The sequence below is a fragment of the Talpa occidentalis genome, unplaced genomic scaffold (genome assembly GCF_014898055.3).
Source record: "Talpa occidentalis isolate TD23 unplaced genomic scaffold, MPIMG_talOcc4v2.1 talOcc4.3, whole genome shotgun sequence".
Lineage (NCBI taxonomy): Eukaryota > Metazoa > Chordata > Mammalia > Eulipotyphla > Talpidae > Talpa > Talpa occidentalis.
Genome location: NW_023603184.1, coordinates 129,527,428 through 129,555,247, shown reverse-complemented (window position 1 = coordinate 129,555,247; position 27,820 = coordinate 129,527,428). Strand labels below are relative to the sequence as shown.

The 27,820-nt window shown below is 38.3% G+C and overlaps 2 protein-coding genes across 8 annotated transcripts in view; both read right to left on the bottom strand.

Annotated features, from left to right (window-relative positions):
• PTH2R (parathyroid hormone 2 receptor) overlaps positions 1-1,527 on the bottom strand; it is a 62,699-nt gene extending 61,172 nt beyond the window's left edge. Inside the window, exon 1 of one of the 2 annotated variants that reach the window (XM_037523948.2) lies at positions 1,317-1,527. In XM_037523948.2, the coding sequence (XP_037379845.1) occupies positions 1,317-1,391 (75 nt within the window). In that variant the 5' untranslated portion in view covers positions 1,392-1,527. The remainder of the gene's footprint in view (positions 1-1,316) is intronic. The other variant, XM_037523947.2, reaches the window with a different exon arrangement.
• Positions 1,528-5,166: 3,639 nt separating this feature from the next.
• The window catches only part of PIKFYVE (phosphoinositide kinase, FYVE-type zinc finger containing), a 106,701-nt gene continuing 84,047 nt past the window's right edge, over positions 5,167-27,820 (bottom strand). For 4 of the 6 annotated variants that reach the window (XR_008553643.1, XR_008553645.1, XR_008553646.1 and 1 more), the window contains one exon: positions 22,714-22,903. Coding sequence is in view for 1 of the 6 variants with exons in the window: in XM_054700032.1 (XP_054556007.1) it covers positions 5,208-5,248 (41 nt within the window). In the remaining 5 variants the exon portion in view is untranslated. Of the gene's footprint in view, positions 5,249-22,713; positions 22,904-27,820 lie in introns of those variants that run through there. The other 2 variants (XM_054700032.1, XR_008553644.1) reach the window with 2 other exon arrangements.

Genomic DNA, 27,820 nt, shown 5'->3' with positions numbered 1-27,820 from the left:
CTTTCAGATGGAAACTATGTTTCTAAGCTTATTATCCAAATATCTTAGGAGAGAGAAATGTTGGTATTTCTGAGATGGCAGAGTCCTATTAATGCCATGAAATGTAGCAACAAATTCTTGAGTTAGTTTTATTCATTCTTGTTCTTTTTGTTAACTTGGTGAAAATTTTCAGGTTTGAGCATACCCTACTTTTAAGCATCCATTGCTAATCTTCTTAGTCAATGTTTAGTACACCTATTGTTTGACTTTTTTAACAGAACAAATTTACATAAAATATCCTAGTCCTCTTTCTTTTCTATTAACATGGTTATGTGGTTAAAAAACAAATACACTTTCAGGACAACTGAAATTTAAAATGGCCATCTAAAAGCTAAGAACACGGCATTAAGTTTAGCTAGAAGTACATTAATCAACGCCTTCATTTTCTCAAGGTGAAAGAAATTAAAACAAAACAAAACTTGGGTTTCATTTGGCAGTCCTGGTGCGCCCCCTACCGAAAAAGCGGATTAACATAGATTCGGTTTAAATTCACAGGGCTCTTCAGCTGCATTAAACCCATCACTACATGCATCTCTTTCTAGCACATTTGAAAAGCTAAATGTCATCAGAACATTTTATTTGACTAAAAAAAAGTCCAGATGAATTGTAACTACACATGAGAGGTACTCCATTGTGAAAGATCTCCCAGAAAATCACTAAACGATATCAAAAATACAAAGGGACAACTATTATTCTTAACATTAACAACTGAGCTTGATTTAACATAATATTTTTTTCCACCTAGTCGTTTTGCTTTAATGATACATGGTTCTGTACCTGGCAGAGGCAACTAACCTTTCAGACCATGTTCACATCACCACCAATCCCGTAAGCTGAAGTTCTCAAAAGTGACAGTTAATTGTTGGCAGATAAACATAATTTGGATTGATTAAACGGGGACCAAAGAGTCTAAGCATAAGAAAAGTTCCCTCACCTCCCAGTCTTGTCCTCCTGATCCTGAACCTGTTGTTAATAAATATCCCCTTACTTTGCAGTTGCTAAGCTGCTGATCTGAACAGTGCCAGCCCAGGACATCACTCACCTAAAAATCAGATCTTTGCAGCCCAATTAGTGACTGTCAAACCCTGCTGGGGGTGTGTGCGTGTGCGTGCGTGTTTGTGAGGTTGCGTGTGTGTGTGTGTGAGTGTGTGTGTGAGCGTGAGAGAGAGAGAGAGAATGTATCAGCATGAGAGCCCGCGTGAGCCTCACTCTCCTCCCCAACGCAGAGTCCGAGCCCGCGGTCCGGGAAGCAGGTGCCGCGGGACGCAGGATCTTACCTGGGCTCCAGCGAGGAGGCAGCAGCCGAGCAGCAGCCACCCCCAGACCTGGAGCGGCGCCCCCAGCGCGACCATGCCCGGCGGACCAGCCTGAGTGAGAAGCAGGGACTTTTCCAGGAGCGCAGGAGAAGCTCCGGTCTCGCAACTTGGCCGGCGCGGCACAAACTTGTGCCCCGGAGCGCGGCGCAGGTGGGGTGGCCAGGCCTGGGGCCGCCGGGCGGGAGACTCAGAGCTGAGTCCTGCAGCGCCGCGACTCGCGGTCTGCTCCGGTGTCGCGTCCCGCCCTTGACTCACCGCCCCTTTCCGCGTGCGGCGGGGCGGGGCGGCCCCCGCGCCCCGCGATCTCCGCGCGCCCCACCTGGAGGCAGGAGCGACCGGTCTCCCGAGGCGCGCGCTGCCGTCCTCACCGGCGCTCGGCCCCGCGCCGAGGAATCCAGACGGCTACTGCCGGAGCCAGAGTCACATCGGCTCCGCGTCCCTGCACTGTGTCCTTGTTCCAACGTCCAGTCTTCACGCCCTGGTCCTTGGGGAGGGCCCCAAATTTCCCTCCTGCCCCGTCGTACCCGGTCACCAGCCACGGGAGGCAGTGGGCGGGGGTCAGTGTGGCCGGAGGCTTCCGAAGCCAGGCGCGTGCTGCACCTGTGGCTGCGCGAAAGTTCTGGTTTTCACCCAACCACTAGAAGAGGCAGGGATGTTTTCGACTCCAGGAGAATGCGCCGGTCAAATATTTTGGGTATCATTTTGTGGGGCCAGGCATTAAAGAAAGACAACTAATATTCTTTAACGCGTTTGTGTGTGTGTGTGTGTGTGTGTGTGTGTGTGTGTGTGTGTGTGTGTGTGTCTAGACACCTTCGTTTGGGGCGCAGTCGGCTCCTTTATTTTTCTTAGAAGCATCATCATCAGGATGCCAGAGGCCTTACTTTATAGATACTGAGTTCAAGAATATTCAGTCTCCTAGGGTGTAATACAGCTGGGGAGGAATTATGCCCACAGATGAAGCATGATAATTCCCTCATGTCTTGACCATAAGGGTCCTCTGACATTTGGCACAATTAGCTTTCATTTCAGTGCCAAAAGAAAACTGGATTTGCTTTTAAAATGTACACATTGTTGATGACTGGCCAGCTCTGTAACTACAGAAAGGGATGTCTTTTTATTTCTACATCTACATGTCTGAAAATGTTCATGCCTATCTCTATTTTAATAGCATTGTTTATATCATATATAGATTTTGTAAAGTTGCATGTGATTTTTAGAAGTAGCAAGATCTAAGTTATACAACATATGCAGAGGTGCGCTTCTGTGAAGTTACCAAGTAAATTCATTTTCTACTTATTCTATCAGAGATTTAAGATTTTGTGGGGTGTTGTTGCTATTTGTGCTCTTTTTCAAAATATAACTGTTTAGTCACTATTATCTAATATCTTCAATTAATTAAATTATTTAGATATTACTTCTTATATTACCTTACTCATACAAGAAAATAATAGTTAAGTAGTTAATAATAATGGTAATACTAATAGTAATAGCAATAATACTGATAAATAGTATTTATTAAGCAATTTATTACATTGTGGTTACCTTTCTAAGTACTGTACAAAAAAATTAATCCTTACTTTAACCCTGTGAGATAGACATCATTATTTTCTATATTCATACATCAGGAAATAAACACTTGTACATTTGGCCCAGGCCTAGACAATCAATTATTGAAGTACTGCTGGTTGATGATTTGTCCTCCTATTTGTGCAATAAGAGTATTATAATATTTTCATGCTCCTTAGGCCCCACAAACACCAGACTCACTTTTCTAGCCAGTTTTTCATTTCTTTGTTGCTTCTCCCAAAACTTGAGAAAAAATTGCTGTGCATCACAGCAATCATTCTGAACCGGGAGCAATTTTGTGCCCCACAGGACATCTGGCAGTATCTGCAGACATCTTGATTGTGTCACCTTCGTGCCTCAGATTCATGATAGTGACAGGCTAGCAGTGCTGCGAAGCCTCATCAAGTCACAGGACAGTTTCTCCCAACAGAGACATATCCGTCCCCAAAGGTCAACAGTAAGGAACCCTGCAGTAGAGCTAAAAGGATACTGTAATTGTTTGCTGCTTCTTAACTAGATATTCAACAAAATAAGAGATGCCCATATGCCAGAATTTTTGTAAAACTTACACGATTTTGTAGACTTAGACTGTTCAAGTCACATAAATAGGTGTAAATCTGCAGGCTCTAGATTTATATATTCAAAGACAGGAAGATATTCAACTATTGAAAATGAAAACTATTACAAATAACTGTAACTTGGGACACCTGCCATAAGATATACAATATATAATTGCTTATATTACAGGTAAACTTGGAATCATTATTTACTTAAAAAAAAAACCTTCGTGCAAAATTGATGGAATGACTTGCCCACCAAAGCTCTTTGCAAATGATATCTTGTCAGTCCTTAAAATCTATGAAAAGGGACTCCCTGGTGGCGCAAGTGATTAAGACGAAAACTATGAAGCCATCTGCAGCCACTGCAGCACGAGTTCGACCCCCAGCCAGAGAGCTACACACATGGTGCAGCAGACCTCTTCTGACTCACCCGCTGCTCTTCTCAGCAGTGTATTTCAGTCAATCTGCTTGTTCTGTTCCCCACTCTGGTGAATCCTCTCACCCCCACACACACACCTCTGGCCTGTACCCCAGTTCTTGTATGCATAAATAAATCTTTAAAAAAAATCTATGAAAGACAGGTGACAGTTCTGCTCAAATTTATTCACAAATGAACAGAAACTTGAAGAGAAAGGAATTCAAAACCAAATAAATGCTAGCCCCAAGGAAATTCAGTAGTTGTTTCTGGCAACATTTTGTTTGTGCTATTATTGTTCATCAGTCTTTTGTCTTTTATAGATCCACTATGTTACAGACTGTTCACCTGCATCAGAATTAGTCCATGCTTGTTAAAACTCACACTATTAGGCTTTGCCACCGACCTACTTAGTCCCATTCTCTAGGGAGTTCAGCAGTGCTCATCTTTAATAAGCTCCTGGGTAACGCTTATACAAGAAAAAGATTGAGTTTTAAACTTTTACCTGATCATACACATAGCTGGCGTGGGCTTCACAGGCCCTTGTAAGGTCTAATAGACCAATTTTTCTCTTCCTTGGAAAGTGCATTATCCTGTGGAACAAAGGGGCAGAGATGGCAGGACAACAGTCACCTCGTTTATAGGGAAGAGACATGGGAACTCGAATGAACACACCACTAGCCTGACTTCCTCACTCCTGCAAATAGCTCAATTTTATTACAACAGTTCTTCCCACTCTGAGTAGAGATATCATTCCTTTTTTTAATTGTGTGTTTCTTTCTTTGCATCTGTTGGGGAAGAATGCAGGATCTGAAGTTCCACTTTGCTCTGGCTCCCGACTCCTGGTTGAACTCTTGAACAGCCTTCTGTCTCTAGAGGCTAATTTGGAGGACTTTATTCTGGAAGCAAAGATTTTTGCACCAGCTGCTCTGAGTTTGAGCATAAAGCAGTTAAACTGCTAAAATCAATTAAATAATTTGATTAATTAATCATCGAGGTAATCTCGATGATTTTCTCTAAATCCATCCAAGCTTTTTGACCCCAAGCTTGGGGATGGTGGTTGCTGCGAATGCCTGTGTGTGTGTGTGTGTGTGTGTGTGTGTGTGTGTGTGTGCCTGTCAGTATGTGTGTCTGCGTGTTTGTTTAGTTGTATCTACTTTAACATTTCAGAAATATCTCAAAAATTTCAGTCGTTCAATCTCATTCTTTGATGTTTTCCAGTATGAGAGAGTTTGATTCTTTAAAGAAATGAAGTATACATTTTCTCTCACTTCGGTGGGATCAAAATGGGAGGGAGAGTCTGGTGATGGTTCAGGGGTGTCTTAGTGGTGATAATTTTATGGGGACAACACCTGAGAAGAGAAATCAAACATTGGAAAAAAATGAACAATGATGTAAAAATAAATAAATAAATAGATAGATAGATAGATAAAAGAATCTTATCCGTGTAGCAGAGATGACAGACCTCACTATTGTTTTAATTTTAATTTTTGGTTTATTAATAAGGGTGGCTATTTTGTGTCTTTATAGGCCAACTTTTTCACTTTTTAAATCTCCTCTTCTTGCCTTTTGAGGGAAGAAACGAAATGACACAGAGCCTAAAGCCAAACAGTAGGGGTTGACTTCTGATAGCCGCTTCCTAGCATGTAGCTCTGGGCAAGTTATGTGAGGACTTTTCTTTCTTACAATTTTCTCAACTTAAAAATGAAGAAAATAAGAGCGCTCCCTTTAAAAGTTGGTTGGTAAAGTTAAAAAAATCAGGCATAAAACATTAAGAACAATGTCTTATTGTTCCAGTAAAAATGCTCAGTGTTAGCTAGTATGATCTGTTTTGCTTATTATCATTAATGATGTAAGTCTGTGAACCTAGTCTTTGAGTGGGCAAAAGACAGTGGTGAGTTTGAATATTTCCTGTTTATGTAGAAAAGCACCACCTGTATTTATATTATTAAATTTTTCTCTGGTATAAATTCCAAAATAATTTTCCAACTTCATTTTTGGCCTAATTTGCACATTTAAATACTTTTAATGTTTAATCAATACAGGTGTTTTTTAAAACTTTTATATATGTAAATCTATCCATCTTTTCTTTTATAGTTTCTACTTCTCTTTTAGACCAAGAAAAAAAATGCATTCTAAAATTAGAATTTCTTTTCACCAGATCTTTTTCTAGTTCTTTTCATTTTATATTTAACATTTTAAAGTTTCAACTTTTTTTCAAATGGCCACTTAACAGTTCACCTATGTACCTAACCAGTTAATACACATCATTTATTAAAGAACCCAATTTTTTAAATAATGGGGCAGATATTTTGAAGGTAGGTAGAAGATGTAAGTTTGCAGCTGTTTTATTTTTTTTAAAGATTTATTTATTTATGGGGTACAAGCCAGAAGTGTGGGGGGTGAGAGGATTCACCAGAGACAGAGTGAGGAACAGAACAGGCAGACTGACTGAAATACACTGCTGAGGGGAGCAGCAGGAGAGTCAGAAGAGGTCTGCTACACCATGTGGGTCACCTCTCTGGCCAGGAATTGAACTCATACTGCAGTGGTTGAAGATAGCTTCATAGATTGCGTCTTAACCTCTTCACCACCAGGGAGGCCCCATGTTTTCAGATGTTTTAACAGAGCATCTCTCCATTTTACCCAAGTTTGAATTCCATTCATCAAACCCAGATAGCAAAAGCCCTTAAACAGTTGGCAATGATTCCCTGAGTATGGAATTGTTAGATTTTGAAAGTTACAAGAAATTGGGCCTCCAAAGCTGTCTCATGGGCTTTCAGCCGGAACTCAGGAAGAAAGCAGACAGCATTAGGAAAAAGCCTGGCCACTTAATCACTAGTATCTGCCAGAGTCTCTAAGAAGGAAAAGTCTCACCACTAGCAGAGAGCTTCTGTCTCCACTGGCGTTTAGTGCCTCACATGCCACTTTCTCACTGCTTAATCTGGGAAGGTTGTTAATAACCTTCCCAGAAGGTTATTGTGGAAATTGTGAGGTGAGTTGTTATCCTATAGTGGGGGTAGGTAAATTGGGTAAAAGAGTCAACTGTAATAGTGAAGGATGGAATGTTACTTTTTGAGGCGAATTTAATGTACTGGATAAAGGTGTTGATTTATAATGATGTGTACCTGTAACCTATATCATTTTATAAACCAGAGTTAGTTCAATAAATAATGATGGAACTATTTAAAAATAAATAGGATAACAACTCACCTCACAATTTCCATTTGAGAATTAAATGAGATGAGACCCTCAAAGAAATTTTGATCAGCTGTTGCACATAATTATATGATGTCAGTGAATTTGGTATTACAGAATACTTTGATATACTCTATTACATTCCATTTATAAGTATTAATATGGAAAGCCTTGTTAAATATTCAAGTTTTTTTCTTCCTTGAATAATGAGAACTTTTCCCCCAAGAGCTAGCCAACACCCCAACTCATCCTTGCAAGGTAGGAGTCTGCCCTCTCTACCCTTTTCACATTATCTGTAGCAGTTTTAAAACACGCCCCTCCATTGTACGTTCATGGCCCCTTTATTAATAAATTAACTGTCCATATAGTTTTCTAGGCTCCCAATTTTATTCCATTGATCTGTGAGTCTATTTTTTATCCAATACCATACTGTTTTGATTACTATTTCTTCGTAATATTTGAAGTTGAAGTGTGTGAACATAATACTTCCATTCTTTTTTGTCAGAATTGCTGTGATTATTTGAGTTCTTTTGTGATTCCATACAAATTTCAGTAATGTTTGCTGTATTTCCATTAAGAATACCATTAAAATTTTGGTAGGGATTGCATTGAATCTGTATATTGCTTTGGGTAAAATGACCATTTAAATAATGTTAATTCTGGGCCTCCCCGGTGGCGCAGCGGTTGAGCGCTGGATTGCAAAGCTGCCCCCAGCCTCTGCAGCGCCGGTTCAATCCCCGGCTGCTCCCTGGCCACCTGAGGAGGGTCCCATGTGGTGCGCAGACCTCTCCTGCCGCCCGCTGCTCCCCTCAGCAGTGTACTTCGGTCTTTCTGCCTGCTCTGCTCCCCGCTCTGGCTCTGTGAATTCTCTCACCCTCCCACGCTTCTGACTGTACCCAGTACTTGTATAAATAAATAAAAAAAAAATTAAAAAAAAAAAATAAATAAATAAATAAATAATGTTAATTCTTCTGACCTATGAGTATAGAGTATCTTTCCATTTCTTGTGTTTGTCTCTATTTCTTTTGACAGTGTCTTATAATTTTTGTTGTATAGGTCCTTCACTCTCTTTTTTAAGTTTATTCCTAGGTACATAACTTTTTTCTATACAGTTGTAAATAGGATTGTTTTTCTCAATTTCTTTCTCTTCTAGTTTATTATTTGCATATAGGAGCACAATAGACTATTGGATATTGATTGATATTGTAGTCTGACACATTACTGTACAGATATATTTTTTCTAATATTTTTTCAGTGGCGTCTTTAGGGATTTCTGTCCAGATGTTCACTGGACAGGTAATCCTTTCTGCACTTAAAACTCAATTTTGGCTTTTCAAAATCTTATGGCTTTCTCAGAATTAACTTGCTCTTCTGTCAAGAAATTCTGGGAACAGTCATTTATCTCTAGAAATACTACAGATATTTTATTTGAAAAAAATTTCAACTTCTTCCCAATACTTAAATCTAACTTATAAACCTTTATTGCCTTAATAAAAATAAATTTATGCATGAAAATCTCAACTACTCTTTAGATAGAGATTCATGTGGAAAACATTTGATTGGACTAGCCAATACCATGGATTAAATAACTACAGTAAATTGACCACAGTAACACTTATTTTACTCTGCAAAAGCCTATCCTATAAAATTTGTAAAAATTTTGTAAGTCCCCTATACAAATTCATGTCATGCAAAATATCTTGGTGCCCCAAACCACCTTATGAAATACATAAGGCATCCATTTAAGATGAGGAAACTCAGAAAAAAAGCTAAGTGACTTGCAGAAGATACAGCAGCAAGTGAAGACTTCAGTTTGGGTCTTCTGCTTCCACATCTATGTCCTTGCCTGTTATCTATCCTATCCCATCCCTATAGCCTATACTTTAGTATTCATATAGAAATTCACACATCTACTAAGTGCCTTCTCGTTCATTCTTCCACAAATAGAACTTCTTGGTAAAATCACATTTTTAAAAGAGATTCTTATTAAAGAATTAGTCACAATTCAGGCAGTATGACATATCCATGAAGGATTTATTTTAAGTCTTTCAGTGCAGGAAGCCATATGCTCTGAAAAATGCATCAAATAACATTAAAAAGAAAAATTTAACCTAGATAAGGAAAGGAATGACCCTTTAACTTGGGAACAGATTAAGAAAGAACATTTAAAATTTTGACATAGTTTTTTTTGTACAATTTTAAGAAATTGGAAGAACTTTGAAGATAATTTGATGAAGACTTTTAAGACTTAGAGAGAGGGCCTCCCCGGTGGCACAGCGGTTGAACGCTGGGTTGCGAAGCTGCCCACAGCCTCTGCAGTGCCGGTTCGATCCCCGGCTGCTCCCCGGCCACCGGAGGAGGGTCCCACATGGCACACAGACCTCTCCTGCCGCCCGCTGCTCCCTCAGCAGTGTACTTCGGTCCTTCTGCCTGCTCTGCTCCCTGCTCTGGCTCTGGTGAATTCTCTCACCCTCCCTCACTTCTGACTGTACCCAGTGCTTATAAAATAAAATAAAATAAATCTTTAAAAAAAAAAAAGACTTAGAGAGATATGACTATATGTTATTAGTTTCTGTACTTTCTAGACAGCAAAACTCACTGTTGGAAATAAATATTAATAAAAACAAAGAAACAGAATATATATATGTATATACATACATATGTATGTCATTTAGAGTCATTTGTATCACAGAATTGATACAGAATTTGTATCACAAGAAAAATATCAGCATAGACAAAATGATGTATGATAAAAATAACTACCAGCTGCAGAGTGAGGGAGTTTGATTAGTGATTAGTTTGGGGCTGTTGCTTGAAAAATGTTTTCAGGAGCTGGGGAGATTTGCAAAGCTTCCTAAATGATATGACAAAGGGAGAGGGCATTTTACTTGTGTTGCAACATGAACTCACCAAGAAGTTGGGTGTATTAAATAAAATGTATATAAATAAACTTGAAGAAAACTGCCTTATTGATGAGTCAGATGAGGGGAAGTAGCAGGAGCTGGGGGTCCCTCATTACCTGGCTAAGATAGGGATTTGGAATGTCGTGGTTGCCAGTCTCACACCAACTGCAAAGTTAAGATGTGAAAATGTTTAATCGGAAAAAGCATTCTGTTGATTCTGTGTAGGACGGAGGGAGTGAGAAGGAGCCAGGGAGCTGGTAAGAGGAAAACTTTGAAGCAAGCTGTAAAGAAAACAATCCTGTCCTGTCTCCAGAGTGTTCCCACGAGGGAGCAGTAGGAACAGTGGAGGTCCACTTAGCCCTGGTTGGGAGAGAGGGTTTCTCGAGGAAACATCAGAACAAGTGTGCAATGTGGGTATTGTGAGGCAGTGGGCACTGAAGAGGGCATTCAAGGCAGAGAGGAGGGAGGTTGGGAGAGCATGATGTGCTCTGGCGTATCTGTTAGAAGGAGGAAGGTGATGTGGGGCTGAAAACCCTGAAGAGGAAAATGATAAACAGGAAAATTCACAGCAAGGGAGCTCAGGAAAATGTGAAAGAAAATATTAACAAGGTGTGGCCACTAAGTGGCATTGGAAGATAAAAGGGATGATGGTTTCAGGGTTTTTTGTTTTTTCTGGGTTTTGTTTTTAAAAAACTTTTTTAAGTCTCTGAAACCAAAAGCCATGATGAGAAGACAGCAAAGTGTATTATTGGCGGGGGTCGGGTGGGGGGCAGCAGGGAGATGTTAATCTTAACTCTTTTTTTTTCCAGAAATTAACATATCTTTATTAATGAACTCATCTATATAATACCATGTTCTTTGGGGTTTTTTTTGGAAAGATAGTTTTTATTCATACATTTGAGCTATTTTCTTGGGTTTTTTTAATTAATATTTTATTTTATATAATTCTTACATCATCAAAACTGCATGGTATTGGAACAAGAACAGACACATGGACCAATGGAACCGAATAGAAAATCCAGAAATAAACCCACAGATTTACAGTCAACTAATCTTTGACAAACGAGCGAAGAATATGCACTGGAACAAAGAAAGTTTGTTCAATAAATGGTGCTGGGAAAACTGGGTCACTACATGCAAAAGAATGAAGCTTGACTACCACCTCACACCATGCACAAAAAACAACTCAAAATGGATTAAAGAACTAGACATAAGACCTGAAACCATAAAATCTTAACTCTTTATAATGCATTTCAGTAACATTAGAACATACAGGTGGCAGGTAGGGAGAATTAGAGAACAAAAATGAATGTAAAAGTGGAGAGTGGAGTTGACAGGAATTCTAACAACAGATTTAGGAATAGTTCAGCTATAAGTGGAATTGAGGCCATGAGTGGATGAGTTAGTTAAAGAAATTCAATGTACAATATATGAACTTGTAAATTGTTTTCTCATAGAATTTGAATATGACAAAGGGAAAGGATATTTTATTTGTTTTGTAGTATGAACTCACCAAGCAGTTGGGTGTATTACATAAAATATATATTTTTTAAAAAACAGGAAAAATTGCCTTATGGGTAAAAGTGAAAATGTGAGGGGAAGTAGCAGGAACTGGGAGTCCAATGTATCTAATCATGGCGTAACTCTACTGCATGGCCTCTGTCAGATGTTTGGAGCACAATCAATGAATGAGCATATATTAATAAACTAAATCTACTCACTCTCCCATATCCAGTCAGCTTCTATTATGGAACTATGAAGTCAATATTTGTAAAATATTTATTAAGACCTACTATGAAAACTGCTTTTGTTTCCTCCACAAACTTATTTACTTGTACAGAAAAGCTCAAGAGAAAGTAGTACATCTGGTTAAATATTTGTCTAGTCATCAAATATCTTTCTATAAAAGAATATCTGGATTAGTTGAATGTAATACACATATATTCCAATAAAATATTAATGAGCTTTAGAAATTAAGAGACTATTCTTGGCAATTTGTATATTGAACTATTACTGACCTAACTTGAAAAACACTTAGGTAAAATTAAATTACTGTCTGATTTTTTTATGTCTAAAATGATCATCCCTAAATTAAAATCAATGGGATCTGTTATAAAAAGTTATAGATAGGGCCTCCCCGGTGGCGCAGCGGTTGAGCGCTGGGTTGCGAAGCTGCCCGCAGCCTCTGCAGCGCCGGTTCGATCCCCGGCTGCTCCCCGGCCACCAGAGGAGGGTCCCACATGGCGCGCAGACCTCTCCTGCCGCCCGCTGCTCCCCTCAGCAGTGTACTTCAGTCCTTCTGCCTGTTCTGCTCCCCGCTCTGGCTCTGGTGAATTCTCTCACCCTCCCGCGCTTCTGACTGTACCCAGTGCTTGTATGCATGTATGTATAAATCAATCAATCAATAAAAAAAATAAAAAAAAAAAAAAAAAAAAAAAGTTATAGATAAAAAATGACACCAAAGTAACACTAATGTAATTTATTCTGAAGCATCCCTTAGTGATCTGGGCAATGTTACTATTATCAGGTTAAACTAGACATCCTTTTAAAAAGAGGTTATAATTTTTTCATTAGAAATAAAACTTCTCATTCGAATAGCTCTTGCTATTTCTAAAAATATAAGAATATTTTGTTGCAGGAAAAATAGACATATCCTTTCATTTTAGGTGGCCCCAAAGATAGGTATTGATGACTAATACTTGAACAGATTTTTCAGGAATACTTCTCAAGATATTATAATATTACAAAAGATAAGTCTATGAAAGTCATTCTACTATATACATTTTATGAAATTTAGACATTACTACTTAGAATTCATATATTAGTTTGTTTGCAATAAACAAGTACCCTACTAGCCTCTGGATACATAACCACAATACTATTCTATTTATTTTAGTAAGCTAAAAATAGCAGAATTATCTGAAAAAACAAAATAGATCAAATAGCTAAAGGAAGTACCTTGAGTTTAAGGAAGAATATAACTTTCCAGGTGATTTAACTGGACATCTATTGAAATAATTTTTTTTTTAGATTTATTTATTTATTTATGTATTTATTTATGCAAGCACTGGGTACAGTCAGAAGTGCGGGAGGGTGAGAGAATTCATCAGAGCCAGAGCAGGGAGCAGAGCAGGCAGACTGATGAAACACACTGCTGAGGGGAGCAGCGGGTGGCAGAAGAGGTCTGCGCGCCATGTGGGACCCTCGCCCGGCAGCCGGGGATAGAACCGGCGCTGCAGAGGCTGCGGGCAGCTTTGCAACCCAGTGCTCAACCGCTGCGCCACCGGGGAGGCCCTGAAATAAAATTTTAACAGATTTTTAAATGAAGGCTTAAGTCTCCAGAGACAGAGTATAAACAAAAAGGATTAGAGGGATAGCAACATAGAGGTTTGTAGCTCTACTCTATATGGTAGGAAGAGAAATTTCTCTCCCTTTATCATAAAGAAAAGAAAATCCTCCAGTCCCTCTGTAAACTTGTGGTATTGGGGTTCCCCAAACCCACCATCTTCATCCTGGTTGATTTGCTAGTACTCAGAACTGTTATGTTGATGTTTCAGTTTCGCTAAAGTGAAAGGATACAGGTTAAATGCACAAAGGGAAAGCACACAGGGCAAAGTTCAGGAGAAATCAAGCATGAGCTTCCGGTCTTGTTGCCATAGAGTGGCAGAGACACACCCCATTCCCCCAGCAATGATGACCAGCTCAAGTGGGGCACCCCCAACCAGAGCAAGTTTTGGTGTCCAGAATTTTTAATTGATATTGCCTCCTCCAACCTCCCCCTCCTCAAAAAAAACAGGCATTCACCATAGATGACACTGTTAGCATAATCTATCTGGACAAACAAGCCAGCAAGGCCCAGCATACAAAAAAGTTCATATCCCACAGGATATCCAGAAGATTCAGAGCTCATCTCCCAGGAGCCAGTCAAGAATCAGTTCTGAATGGCCTTTCTTTGGGGTGTGCAAGAGATTTACTAGGAGTGGAAAGATAAGGTAAAGTCTATAGTTATAGAATGTTTGGGGGAAGACCTATCTTGCTCTGTGTATAACTAAATTATATTTTAGTTATTTATTGTAACTAAATTTATTGTAAGTATATTATAATCTAGAAATTTATGGGTGCTGTGATTTGCTACAAAATGTAGAATGATCAATATAAACAGTTAGCCCATGATGTGAAGAACAGATGTTCCATCCAAAATTACTCTTTATTTGAACTATGTCTCCACATATATTGCTAAATAGAAGCCAAAGCTCACCCTACAACATGAGCATTAGGGCCATTTTAGGCCATTGTAGTCTCAGGCTTCTCTAAGAACAGGTAATTTTATTTGTGACCTGTTTGCCTGATCTTTTGAATCATTGTCAAGTTTGGTGCTGGTTAAGAGGCAGAATTCAAGAGAGTGGCATTCGATCATCCCAGCCATTGTTGTGTTATCACAAGGGACATAGGTAGATGAGACAACTCTTCTCTACCTTAAACTCAAATTGTTCTAGATGTGTATCAAATGGTACAAAATCAAATAAATAGGTTAATTAGCAATGCAACTTTGATGAAGAAAGAAGTTCCTTTAAATGTTTTTAACAGAACAGTCTAATTACATTCCCAAACCACATCCATGTACCCTACATACAGACTTTAAAATGACAAATAATGATATAATGTTCCTAAGGAAGGTTTTCATTTTGAATGCGAACAAGTGTAATTATCTTTTTTCTCTCCCTTTGCAAGTTCCGTGTCTAAGGAAACGCATATCCACTAAATTTCCATAGTAATTGTAAGTGGGCAGACACAGATCTCAGCTGCTAAAAATATTAAACACTTTCAACCAACCATTACTAGTAACCCACAGTGATTTTGTTACTTCCTCTCTTGCATGAACTATGTGTTTGACTTCCTTGGCCATACTGGCATCAGATCATTGAAAAGAATATGTGACATGAACTCCATATATTGAAAAATAAGTGTACAATTTTATTAAGAATAATGAAAACATATGTGTTCTGGGACTAGAATACATCATTCTGAGAGAAAAAGAAACTAATATTTTTGATGGAAATATTTTGGTAATAAATTCAATTTTGTTCCATGATTGCTGTGATTTAAAAGAATATTAAGAATCAAAGAACAAAATATTAATTTCCTATTATTTAGTTTTATTTTTGGCCGAGTAAATATTATTATTGTTGTTGTTGTTACTATTATTATTCATTTGATAATTAATACTTACTTTCAATAAATAGCTCCTTATATGGGATATTTGGAGACCCTAAAAAAATATGAGTATCCTCTCAAAGACAATACTAAAAGCAATTTGAATTTGTTCATTGTTCCAATAAATATTTATTGAACAGCTACTATGTGCCAGATGCTTTTCTTAGTTATGGCAAAAGAGTAGTTAAAAAATTCTTCCCTCAGGATCTTAAAATTTTGCTCTTGAATGGTTTACAAAGAAACAACAATGTTTGAAATACTGTGTCAGAGGCAATGTAAGAGTCAGCCTCACTGTGATTCATGACTTCCCCTCATGGGTCACACACAACCTGGACTTGGGTCGGGAGGAAGGTGCTGTTCCAGAGGTTACATATTGACAGCGACCTGCAACTAACGTGAGCTAAATTCCATTTATAGGTTGAAATTAAAAGATGCATTTAATTATCAGTCCTCGGGTGCTTCTGTTATATTTTGGCATTTGTGAGAGCTAATAACTACCATGGTTTCTGCAAACATAACTGGCAGTAATCCACAATTGATTGAGTTAATTAAGCAGAACAATTGTCAAGAGCTAAAAATAATGAGAAGGAAGAATTTTAATGAAAAGGCATATAATGCCCTAGAGCTGTACCAAGGAGGGTAGATAATGTGTTTGAGATTTTTCCCTAATAAATTGTATGTGTGTCCTTATTTTCATTGTATCATTCTATGAAGTATGGCATATTCCTAGCATTCATAGTAATGGAAAATAAATTACTAGAAATCTAGTCTTTTCCAATGTATTAAATGTGTAACATTCTCTAATGTTTACATTCAGATGTAATGAAAAAAATCTTCCTATTATGAACACCTATTATTATTAATCAGAATCTCTTGATTCTAAGAATGAGGCAAAATGTTGATGCTAAGGTTATTTTATTCAATTCAACATATAATCAAATAATCTTCAAATAATCTTCCATTTCTTTCTTAGGTAGTTGCTGTGCTCTAAGAAGTACGAGCAGCACGATATTTGCTGCTTATTTGTGAGTGCTGGGTAGCTAACCTTGGGTTAGCACTCTCTCCCCTGACATAGGTGTCAACTAGAACTTGTGTTTGGAGTTCCTGAGGATAGAGTTGTAAATAAACATCAGGAGAAGCAGAATTCAGAAAGATAGTGAATTGCTATGTCTCATATCCCGAGTTTGGCCATGGTCTTTTGACAGTTTCTTTCAAAGTCATGCTTATTTTACCACTTCTACTTTACCTGCGATATGCGTCTTACCGCCTGTCTATTATACAACAATTACTATTGGTTGGTATTTCAAACCACATAGTTTATTAAGATGTAAAGGCACAGGACTTCAGGAATTACAATGTTTATGTAGCAGCACAGAGCACTAGATCGTGAGATAAATGTGACCTAACAGGTTCCCATGGACTGGAGCTCAGGAGTGGACACAGCAGAAGAAAGAGACCCCATAGCCGTGTTGAGGGATGACATGGAATGTCACCCAAGGTGGGCCCTTCCTGACAGTGTGTGGATTCCACAGCTTACATGGTGAGGAGCCATTGGTTGGAGGGTGAAGTCTTAAGTCTTTGCAAGCCCATTCATGACTCCAAACACGCCTATGCCGCCTTTCTCCCAGGAAGCCTGATTGCATGTTTGTGGACTGACTTAAGGAAAGCCTGACTCAAACCCAGGTCTCGTCATTGCAGAATTATCTGTGACCCTGGAATAAGTTATTTCACCATTGAGCACCAGTTTCCTGCTCTTTGTACAACAGAGGAAAGAGGGATGCCTCTATTAAAAGTCACTGCAATGATGCGAGCAAGGGTTGAGACAGATGTGGCCAGTGCTCTTCAGAGTACAACCAGATAAAAAATCACAATGCTATGACATCATATTGGCATAATAGTGTGCTGTAAAGAAACACAATCACCCAAATGTTATTTCCCTCTGTCATTTTCATTATGGAAAATGATCATCTAATTGCAAAGAACAGAGCCACTCTTTTAAAGGGGAAGGAGACATTAAATTCTAATGTAACTAAGTGGTTCTTTATTCCTGCAGCCCCAGTAATTTTTCCTCAAGGAATCAAAGCAGCAAGGTAAAAACAAAGACACTGTAGGGCAGAGATTTGCAGAAGAGTATGCCAGTTGTGAGTGATGCATTCATAGTAATAGTGATGCATGCTAAGTCAGGAAGTGCCTGTTGATTGATCTGTTGTGATTTGATGTGGATAGCTAAAGTGCAATTGGAAATCTAGGGTACTTCATTTAGGATTTAGCTCCACCCCGTTCTAGCTATATAACTTAAGATACTCTGAACTCTCCCAGAAGCTTATCTGTAAAATAAGAATATATGTCCTTTCTCCCTCAAAGATTGTTTAATCTTAGTTGCAAATCTATTCTGATGCTGCATATAAAACTATTTATAATATAACGTGCAATCTCTGCAAACATAAGATTTAGAAGGATCATGATAGGAATGCAAATAACAATCCTGATCCAAAAATCACTGAAACTTTCAGTCAAATTTGTGTCCCTTTGTATATGGGAGTTCAAGAAATGAAAAGTAAAAATAAAGTGTTTTTTAAAAAGACCATAGGCTACAAATTGCCATTTAATCTTAAAATTCTGTCAATTATAAATGATATTTTCTTCCATGGGATATAAACTCTTGGTATTTTATAACTTATCTGTTTATGGGCTGAATGGGTCATCCCAAAATTCATATGTTGAAGCCCTAACCTCCAATGTATTTGGAGGGGGAACCTTTGAGAGGTGATCACATTGTGAAGGCAAACAGTCATGAACAGGACTAGTGTCCCTTTAAAGAAGAAACAGAAAAGAGATGATTTCTCAGCTATGTCAGAAACACACAAACCAGGAAGAGTGCCCTCATGAGACACCAGATCCCACAGCACCTTGACCTTGGACTTCCTAGCTTCTAGAACCATGAGAAATAAATGTCTGTTGTGTAAGCAGTCCCTCCTATGGGAGTTTTGTTCTAATAGTCCAAACTGACCAAGACATCTTCCAAATAAATGATGCTTTTTAGCAGGTTCCCTCTCTGTGTCTGGCTCATTCTCCTTGTATCTCTCTTTCTCCAACTAATTCTTATTGATTGTTATGTGTCTAGTGCTGTTCTAAGAGTTTCACATGTATCGACTTATTTACACTCTACAGCTCAATAAGGTATTGATAGAGAGAGCCCAGATGTACATGAAATACAGGTGCACTTGTAAAGTTGTAGAATATCTATGTCAATACCTTATCTACAGCCGCCTGTGTCATCATTTGTATCTACACCTGGATCTATTGATCACACACAAACAGCCATGTGAGAATGACTCATCAGGGTTTAATCTATGATGTCCAGAAGATGGATATTATGGTGAGCATAAGTCTATCTGACTTTCTCTGGAATAAAGTAATTGGGACAATTTCTTGTGCCAGTTACTATTTGGAACAAATTAAAGATTTGATGATTCAAAGTTTTCTGGGACTCTCTGTATCTGAAAAGACAGGAAAGTGAAGAGTGGGAAATAGTAATCTAGCTGCTCAAAGTAATTACTCACACAACACGGTGAAGCTCTGACAGCCTAGATGTCTGGTCTCTGAATCAGCATGGTGCTAGGCAGCTCCTTCAAATGTGCTTCAACTGGGGAGGGTTGTTTTGTTCAATAAGAAACACCTTCTTTTAAGTTTTTTCTTGGTTTAGCGCAACAGACCTAGTAGTTAGTAGTCTTGGTGATTAGGTATCTGTCAAACTTGGTTTGTGTCCAAATCTTCATAGGTCTTTTACTACGAAGTTGGGAGAAGCCATATCATGGCTGAAAATCTGATTCAATATCAGATCCAGAGGTACAATCGAGTTACAATCACTGCATGTTAGTGTTGATTCTTTTGTTTAATATTTTTCTTTAAAAATTACAGAAACTGTGTCCTTTAATTTCATTTTGTGATTAACAAATTTGACTTAGAAGATCGATTGATAATATGTGGTTGAAATTTAGAAAATGACTTCAGTCCAGAGAGAACTCAGTGTTTCCTTGACTTCATATTGCTCTGATACCTCTGGGCCTTGTCAAACTTTCTACCTGAAGACCACAGAGTTTTAGGGAGCAAAATCTAAAAGTGAAAATGCGGGGTCAAGTAGAACATTCTTCAAGTTTCTACTCTGTACATCAATTGCCAAAAAAGGAATATTGATTTGCAATACTAACCATATAATTTACATAACAATTTAAAAAGTATTAGTTTGAGAAGTAAAGTGGTACCTTATTATTTTAATTTGCATGTCTTTGAATATTAGTAAGGAAACGATTTTTTTATTAGCCCCTTTTACTGCTCTTTTTTTTTTTCCAATGACCTGTTCATGTCCTCTATTTAAAAGGCCATTTTAAAAATAATCACAGCACACGTAAAATGAAATTAAAGGACACAATTTCTGGGAACAGACTGTTTTTCCTGTGATTTTTAAGAAAAGTACTAAACAAAAGAATTAACACTATCAAGTAATGATTGTAACTCAGAGAATGACCAGTACAAATAAAATTGTTCTGCCAATATTTTAAAGCACAGGCTTTTGTTTCTGTTCTAAGAAGGAAACGGTACAAAGGAGATGAGTATTTTTTTTTTCAAATATTCATGCTATTTTTTTATACTCTTATTTTCATCCAAAACAGAGTGACTATGCTATATATACATAACAATAATCTCCCCTTTTGGGGTTATCGCCTAAATATTTCATTGTTATGGCACTATATATTTTTTAGTTTAAAATAACAATTCATGTATCTCATAGAGAGATTCTCAAATGGAGGATGTCTGTAAAGAAACTAGCATTTAAGCACCACGGATGGAGCTGGAAGGGTTAATGCTCAGTGAAATAAGTCAGAAGGAGAAAAGAAAAATATTGGATGGTTTCACTTATAGGAGGAAAACAGGGGATCCAAAGAAGGTGTCAGAGAAAAAAAAAGACAAAACTAGCAGGCGGACTATAAATCTGAGACGTACAGAAGGGGAGGCGGAGGGAAAGAGCTCAAAATGGTGGGGAGGGGGAAGCACAAGAGATTATCGTGATGGTGCACAGGTGATTTGGTGGTGGGAAATTTATGGGGTAAATACACCTGAGGGGAGATATCAAATTGTACAAAAATGAACAAAATGTAAATATAATAATACAATAAAAAAAAGAAGAAGAAACTAGCATTCAACATGAACCAACAATCTTCTACACTAAATTCTTATCAGGGATACTATTCCTTGTGGGAGAGCTAATAGAAGGCAAGATGTTTGGGGTTTGCCCATCCTGCTTAGCAAGTTAGATTAAAGAGCTTTCATTGTCTGTCCCTAATTCTCGAGGTTCCCTAGTCAACAACACTCTTCAAACTGAATAGCTCATCTCCACACTTTCATGGATTTCTCTATTATTATCATGTCCTACTTTGCCTATGTTTCAGATATAAACACTCAAATATCAAAACCATTGTTACAGTCTCTTTTCAGCAGCAGATTTTACTCTCTTTCCACCAATCCAGGTGGTTAAGGGTCTGGTCAAGCCCCACCTTCCCCAAGAAGCCTGCTCTAACCAATCTCTCCTACACTGGCTGGCCTCCCACTTTGCTAGCCCACTGCTACACTTGCTTTCTGGGACACACACATCCTGCTGGCCATATGCCTTCTTGCTTTAGCTCTCTGTATGTGGATAGCTTCTCTTCCAGATAAAATATTAGGTGGAAACCTGTGTCCTCTACTCCCCACATAGAAGGACCTAACTATAGGAGGTCTGATCTCCCCCTTCCTTTACTGTGCCGAGACTAATCTTCATCCTGGCAAGTCGACTCTTGGCTTAGAGATTGGTGTTGACCAGAGCATGCAAAGCCCCACTGGCATACAACTGTGGCATTGGGATTGTGCCCAAGTCCCAGCAGGGAAATGATAGTAAACTGTTTTCATTGTGTTTCATCAGTGCCAGCTCTCACATTCATTATTCATTAATTTTAAGTGCTGGAACTCAGTAAGCCTCCCATTCATTACTTCAATGAAAAGCTCTATCTCTAAATTGTTTACAGGCCAGAAGAAAGAGGCTAAAAATGACCATGTTTTCTATGCAGTGTAAGGCTAGAATAAACCAAACTGTAGAGTTGTTAGAATTCTCAGTGAATGCTGCATAAGTTTCCCAAGAATCTTATTTAAATGTGTAAGCATTTCTACCTTTTTAGAATGATACAAGAAAAATTAAAGAATCCTTTACATCTTGTAAAGTGCCTTGGGATCCTTGACAATGTTCCCGTTTCTCCTCGGCTGTGTATGCCTCTCCTCTAAATTTCTGCCTTGTAGCTACTTGTGAGCTGTTGAAGAGGGATATCAGATACACCCTTATGTCCCCCACATGCTGCTTAACAAATTTCTTCCCAGGGTGTAAGAATCAATTATCCTGTGCAAATAATAAAAGGAAAATCATCCTTGCTTTAGATCTAAATTACAAAGAAAGAAAGCTTATAGTGTCTAATATCTTCCCTTGGAACGATTTTCTCACTGCTGAATTTCTAGACAAATAATAGCTTTACTGTAATAAGGCTTGGTTTGCCCATTAGAGTGAAACAGAAAGTGTGAACTGGTTAGTGCATAGGTGCAGCTCTTAGGCAGAATAGACTAATAACAACGGTAAGTCAGAACTAGAGGTCCAAAGGGAACAAGAGAGGGAAGAGAGCAAGAAACATGGAGTGGAATCAATGCTGAAGGTCCAGCTTCATGATCCAGGGCACACAAACAGCAGGAAACAAACTTCAGAGAAGAGCATGGTACACTGGTCAGCAGTGAGCTAAGAAATCCCTGGTGGAACTGGCAGCTGGAGTGACCTGTCCAGTCACCCAGGGATCCATAAATACCAAGTAATATCAAAATTTCCCTGAAACACTAAGTTCTTCCTGCCTCTGTCTGATGGCTTGTTAATTAGGGCAGAAAGGGGCCTAAACCCAGAGGGACTCATCTGTTTGTAAGAGGTAGGAAAGAGAGACTGAGGAAGGCGGTGGAATGGCAAGCTAAATTTCCAACCCAAGTGTCCTGTATACCAACTCCACCCACACTCTTCAGGCATTACCTAGACAATTCCTACTTTGATTAGGAAGCTATTCCATGTTCCACAGTTGCAGATATGCAGCATCAATATAGCTAGCCTATTTCTTATTTTAAAAGTCAAGTGTGATTAAAAACCATTCTGGAGACAGTTTTACAATTTCTCATTTTAAACACATTATTTACCACATCACCACCAACTTCATGACTATGTATTTACCCCAAGGGGGAAAAAAGGCCTGTTTTCATAAAGACCTGTATGTGAATACTTATGGCAGTTTTATTCAACAGCTAGAAGTGGAAACAACCCAATTATGCATCAATACATGTGCAGATAAACATACAGTAGTGTAACTATACAAGGAATAGCACTCATCCATGAAAAAAACAGACTACAGATGCATGCCACAGCCTGGGTTGACTTCAAAGACTTTATAATGAGTGAAAAAAGCCAGGCTCAAAAGGCCTCAGATCCTTTCTCCTTGATTGTGTCACCGCTCCAACCATCCTGCCGTGTAAGTTACATGTTAGTGGTTGAGCAGAAATCACAGACACACCTTTATTTCTCATCAAGCTTTTTAGCATATTCCTGCCACAGGCCTAAGGAGCAAGTGGCGTGACTTTCTGGAAAAAAAAAAGAAAAAATTATAGGAACCAGAGAGCAAATCAGTGGTTGCCAGGGCCAGGAGATTTGACTACACAGGGGCACACAGGAACAGTTTGAAGTACTGGAAACATTCCGTATCTTGATTTTTAATGTGGTTACACAACTATACACATTTGCCAAAACTCATAAAACTGTATAACTAAAGTTCCAATTTTACTGTATATAAATTAGACACTAGGTCTTTCTTAAAAAAGGAAAGGCTACTATTACAATCATCATAATGATCATTTCCTTTGACTAAAATTCTATCGACAAAAAAGAATCAATTGTTAACCACTCCCCTAAAACTTTTTCATGGTAGATTAGAATATTTGAACAACTCTTGTTTAGATTTCAATCTTTTTTGAGATTCAGATCTTTCCTTTTCTTCTTTCTGGGCAATATACTTAAATAATTGGAGAAAAATCAAGTCAACCTTATATATAGGAACAAGTAATTTCTTTATGTCCCTGAAGTTTATTACCTTATCACTCCATTCACTGAACTAGGGTGGGAGAGCACTTTACATGTCTTAACAACACATTGTGTCTGCTATGAAATCTTTTTTGTTATTTTATGGGGATCCCTTCAAATTCTGCAAAAATGCCAGTTTCTAGTATTTTTTTCTTTTTTCTTCAATAATCTTCATCCTCTACAGCTACCAATTTTTATGTTAATTCTGCTCTCCTGTTTCACTGCAAAGTTATCTCCGTGCTTATGGAAGTTTTTTATTTTTTTTCTTTTATTTTTTTCTTTTTTTTTTTGTTTTAAAGATTTATTTATTTATTCATACAAGCACGGGTACAGTCAGAAGCGCAGGAGGGTGAGAGAATTCACCAGAGCCAGAGCGGGGAGCAGAGCAGGCAGAAGGACCGAAGTACACTGCTGAGGGGAGCAGTGGGCGGCAGGAGAGGTCTGCGCGCCATGTGGGACCCTCCTCTGGTGGCCGGGGAGCAGCTGGGGATCGAACCGGTGCTGCAGAGGCTGCGGGCAGCTTCGCAACCCAGCGCTCAGCCGCTGCGCCACCGGGGAGGCCCGTATGGAAGCTTTTTAATGGAAGTACATTTTGTGACATTTCTTTGCCAAGTTACCATTGATTTTATATATAATAATTAATTTTTATTGCTGCATAGCAAGCTTTCACAAATAGGGTAGCTTAAATCAATGCCCATTTTTTATCTCACCTCTTATGTGGGCTGGGAACTTGGGTCCGGGTTAGCTGGGTTTTCTACTCAGGTTTTCCACAGGCTGAAATCAAGGTATTAGTGTGTCTGTGATTTTCCTGTCTGGAGCTCAGGATCTTTCCAAGACTCAGGTTGTTGGCAGAATTCAGTTTCTTATGGCTAGGGGACTAAAGCCTCTGTTTTCTGTTAGTCACTCAAGGGTCACTCTCAGCTCTGCAGGTTGCCTTCAGGTTCTAATCATATGGTCCTTGTGCAACACGGCAGCTTACATCAAGACCAAGAGGGAATTTTCAACTGCAGACTTCCATCCCTCTTAAGGGCTTAGCTGATTAGGACAGGCCTACCTAGAATAATGTCCCTTTTGATTAACTCAAAATCAAATGATTGGGGATGTTGAGTAAATCTGCACAATCACTCCTCCTTTGCCATATTAGATTGGTTCGCAGCAAATCACACAGAAGATATTGATTGTACAAGGGCATGGATCATTGGAAGTTATCGCCAAATTCTGCCAACAACCAGTAATTACTACCAAAGACATCTAGGGTTCTACTGCTCTTTTAGATGTGGCAGCATATTGATTGCTAAGTGTGATTTATTAAACATTTAAGTGCAGAATACAATTATTGTGTACTCAAGAAATTCTAAAACTTTGATAAAAAATTATGTATTTTATTTCTATTAATTATAATGTGATGCTAATTTCCCTAAATATTTAAAAGGGTAAAGAAAGAAACACTATCTGCAAGTTCCAAACAGATTTTTAAAAATGTGACCTAGCACATTTAGGGACAAGATGACAAGAAAATCAGGAACACAAAGAGTTGTTTTACATCTATTCTATAAATTCTCTCAATAACTCAGTGAGATAGGCATTATTAACTGAGATGGTTTGGGATTTGAAAGGTTGAGTAACTTCCCCAAATCACAGAACTAGCAAGTGATGGTACAACAAATGAAGGTTCTATGATAATGTATATATGAAAGTGAGATAATAAATGCAGCATGTGATTAATTGCAAGGGGTGATAAATCACAAAGAGCTCAGGATTTTGTGCTTGAATATTCAGGTTTACTAAGTGAACCAATTAGTACCTCAACCTCTTTGATCTTCATTTTTTGTTGTGTTGGGGTTTGAGTGGGAAAAAGAGCATCTCTTTTCTGACCAATGTGTAGATTCAATAAAAGTACATACACAATGGTTTAACAAATGGTGACAGAATTTCATTTTTATTACTGACAGAGCCAATACTGGAGAATGTGGCTTAGGTCTACCAGTCAACAGTTCCTACCTGATGAAGATAGGCTTTGAGATAATCTACAAAAGAGAACGCGAACTCTACAGAAATGACACTTTTCCCCAGATTAGTACCACCATAGGACTCGGATGAAGATAGTGGAAAAAGAACTGCATTTTTTGATTATTAGATGAGTTTCAACAATGTGTGAAACTTAAACCATGAGCTGTATTCAAGAACCAGATAACCCACTGAGTGTCAGGGAAGCTCAGAGCAAGAGGCCAGCAATATTTAGGGAGAAGTCCTTCTTCAAGAAGGAAGATAGCAAGACAATTTATGATATACAGAGAATCTATGATCCTAATTCTAATAAAATATAAAGTATTTCCTTCATAATCATAAATACATTGTCTTATGTGACAAGATAAAATCCTTATCATAGATAACTCAGTTTTATAAAGACAAGAAAATTCATGGCTAAATTGTAAATTCTATTAAACCAGGCACTATCATAACTCACATAAAAGCATCTTATGAATTTAAGGTTTATATCTTATGACTTTAGGCTGCTTCCTCTGTCACATAACTCCCTGGGGCTTCTTAAATTTCATATAAATCATCACACTGAATGGGAACTTGCTAAGGAAAGTAGCACTTACTGGAAGCTATTCTGTGTCAGGGAACATGCAGATTCTCTCTTTTTTTTTTTTTCCTTTTTGCAGAAATGATTATTCAGGTTTATTTTTTATATTAATTTTTTTTATATTTTTACATCATTGTTCATTTTTAAACAATATTTGCTTCCTCCCACCCCTCAGGTGCAGTCCCCATAGTTTCCTTCACCAATGCACCCGTGCACCATCATCTCAGTCCCCTGTGCTCCTCCCTCCCTCCCTCTGATCCCTCTCCCTCCTCCTCCCCTGCAGGATGTCTCTGATTTATAATTGTCCATTTTTGCTTTGTTGTGTTGTATACTGTTATTACTGTTATTACTGTTATCATTTTTTTTACACTGATGTCTTATTTGGTTCCCCTATATTCCTGCTATAAGTGAAACCATCCGATATTTTTCTCTTTCTTTCTGGCGTATTTCACTGAGCATAATTCCTTCTAGTTCCATCCACATTGCTGCAAATGGCATGAGTTTATCTTTTCTGATTGCTGAATAATATTTCATTGTGTATATATATATATGCCACATCTTGATCCAGTCATCTATTTTTGGGCATTTGGGTTGTTTCCAGGTTTTAAAGTCAAGAAAAAGATAAACAGCTGGGATTACATCAAACTGAAAAGCTTCTGCTCAGCAAAATTGACATTAACCAAAACAGAGAGACACCCCACTGATTGGGAAAAAAATCTTTGCACTCCAGTCAACTGATAAGGGACTGATCACAAAGATATACAAAGAACTCACGGGACTCAACAAAAACAAAATAAACAATCCAGTCAAGAAATAGGCAGAAGAACTGAAAAGACATTTCTCCAAAGAGGAAATGCAAATGGTCAACAGGCATATGAAAAAATGTTCAACATCCCTTATAATCAGGGAAATGCAAATTAAAACCACATTGAGATACCACCTTACACCAGTAAGAATGGCACATATCAAAAAAATAAGCAACAACAAATGTTGGCGAGGATATGGTGAAAAAGGAGCTCTCCTACATTGCTGGTGGGAGTGCAAACTGGTCCAACAACTATGGAAAGCTGTGTGGAGGTTCCTCAGTCTACTAAAAATGGAGCTACCATACAACCTGGCAATTATACTACTAGGGATCTACCCAAAGAACCCATGCAGATTCTTGACTCCTCAGGGCATCTGTAAATTAGCTGTTAAGAGAATGTGTGGCTCCTAAAGGTCATATAACTTGCCCACATTCCCCAAGTGTGGATGAAATCAAGAAATGCCCATGGCATGGAAAATTAGTCTGGAGTAATTCTATGCCCTTGGAATATTTCCAGTGCTGGAGATTATAGGTGAGGAATGCTCTGTGTGGAACACCCGTTACCAAAGGCCTCTGAATTCATGTGGAATGTAGTTCTAATTTTAATCGTTATAATCTAACGTGTTTAACATTTTGCCTCTTTGCTGACTTTAAATGTAGCAAATATTTTTCCAAGAAGCAGAAGATAATTCCATTTTTACATTACTAAAGTTGATTGCCTACAGAAGAACGCAGGTTGAATTAATTACTAAATATTTCACCTCCTCCAAGAAAGCCTTCCCTGAATCATTAAAAAAGCAACTATAAAACTAGGACTTTGAATTGTACAAATGTACATTTACCATGATTATGCCACTGTGTCCCAAAATATACAACATTTCAACAAAGAACATTATTTCTGTGTATAAATCATACAGTATTAGCATTTTCCGTTGTATTATAATGTTCTGACTACTTAAAAAACCTTTGCACCTACGAAGAGACTGCCCTTCCCAGGGATAGTCAATGAACGAACCAGAGAGATGT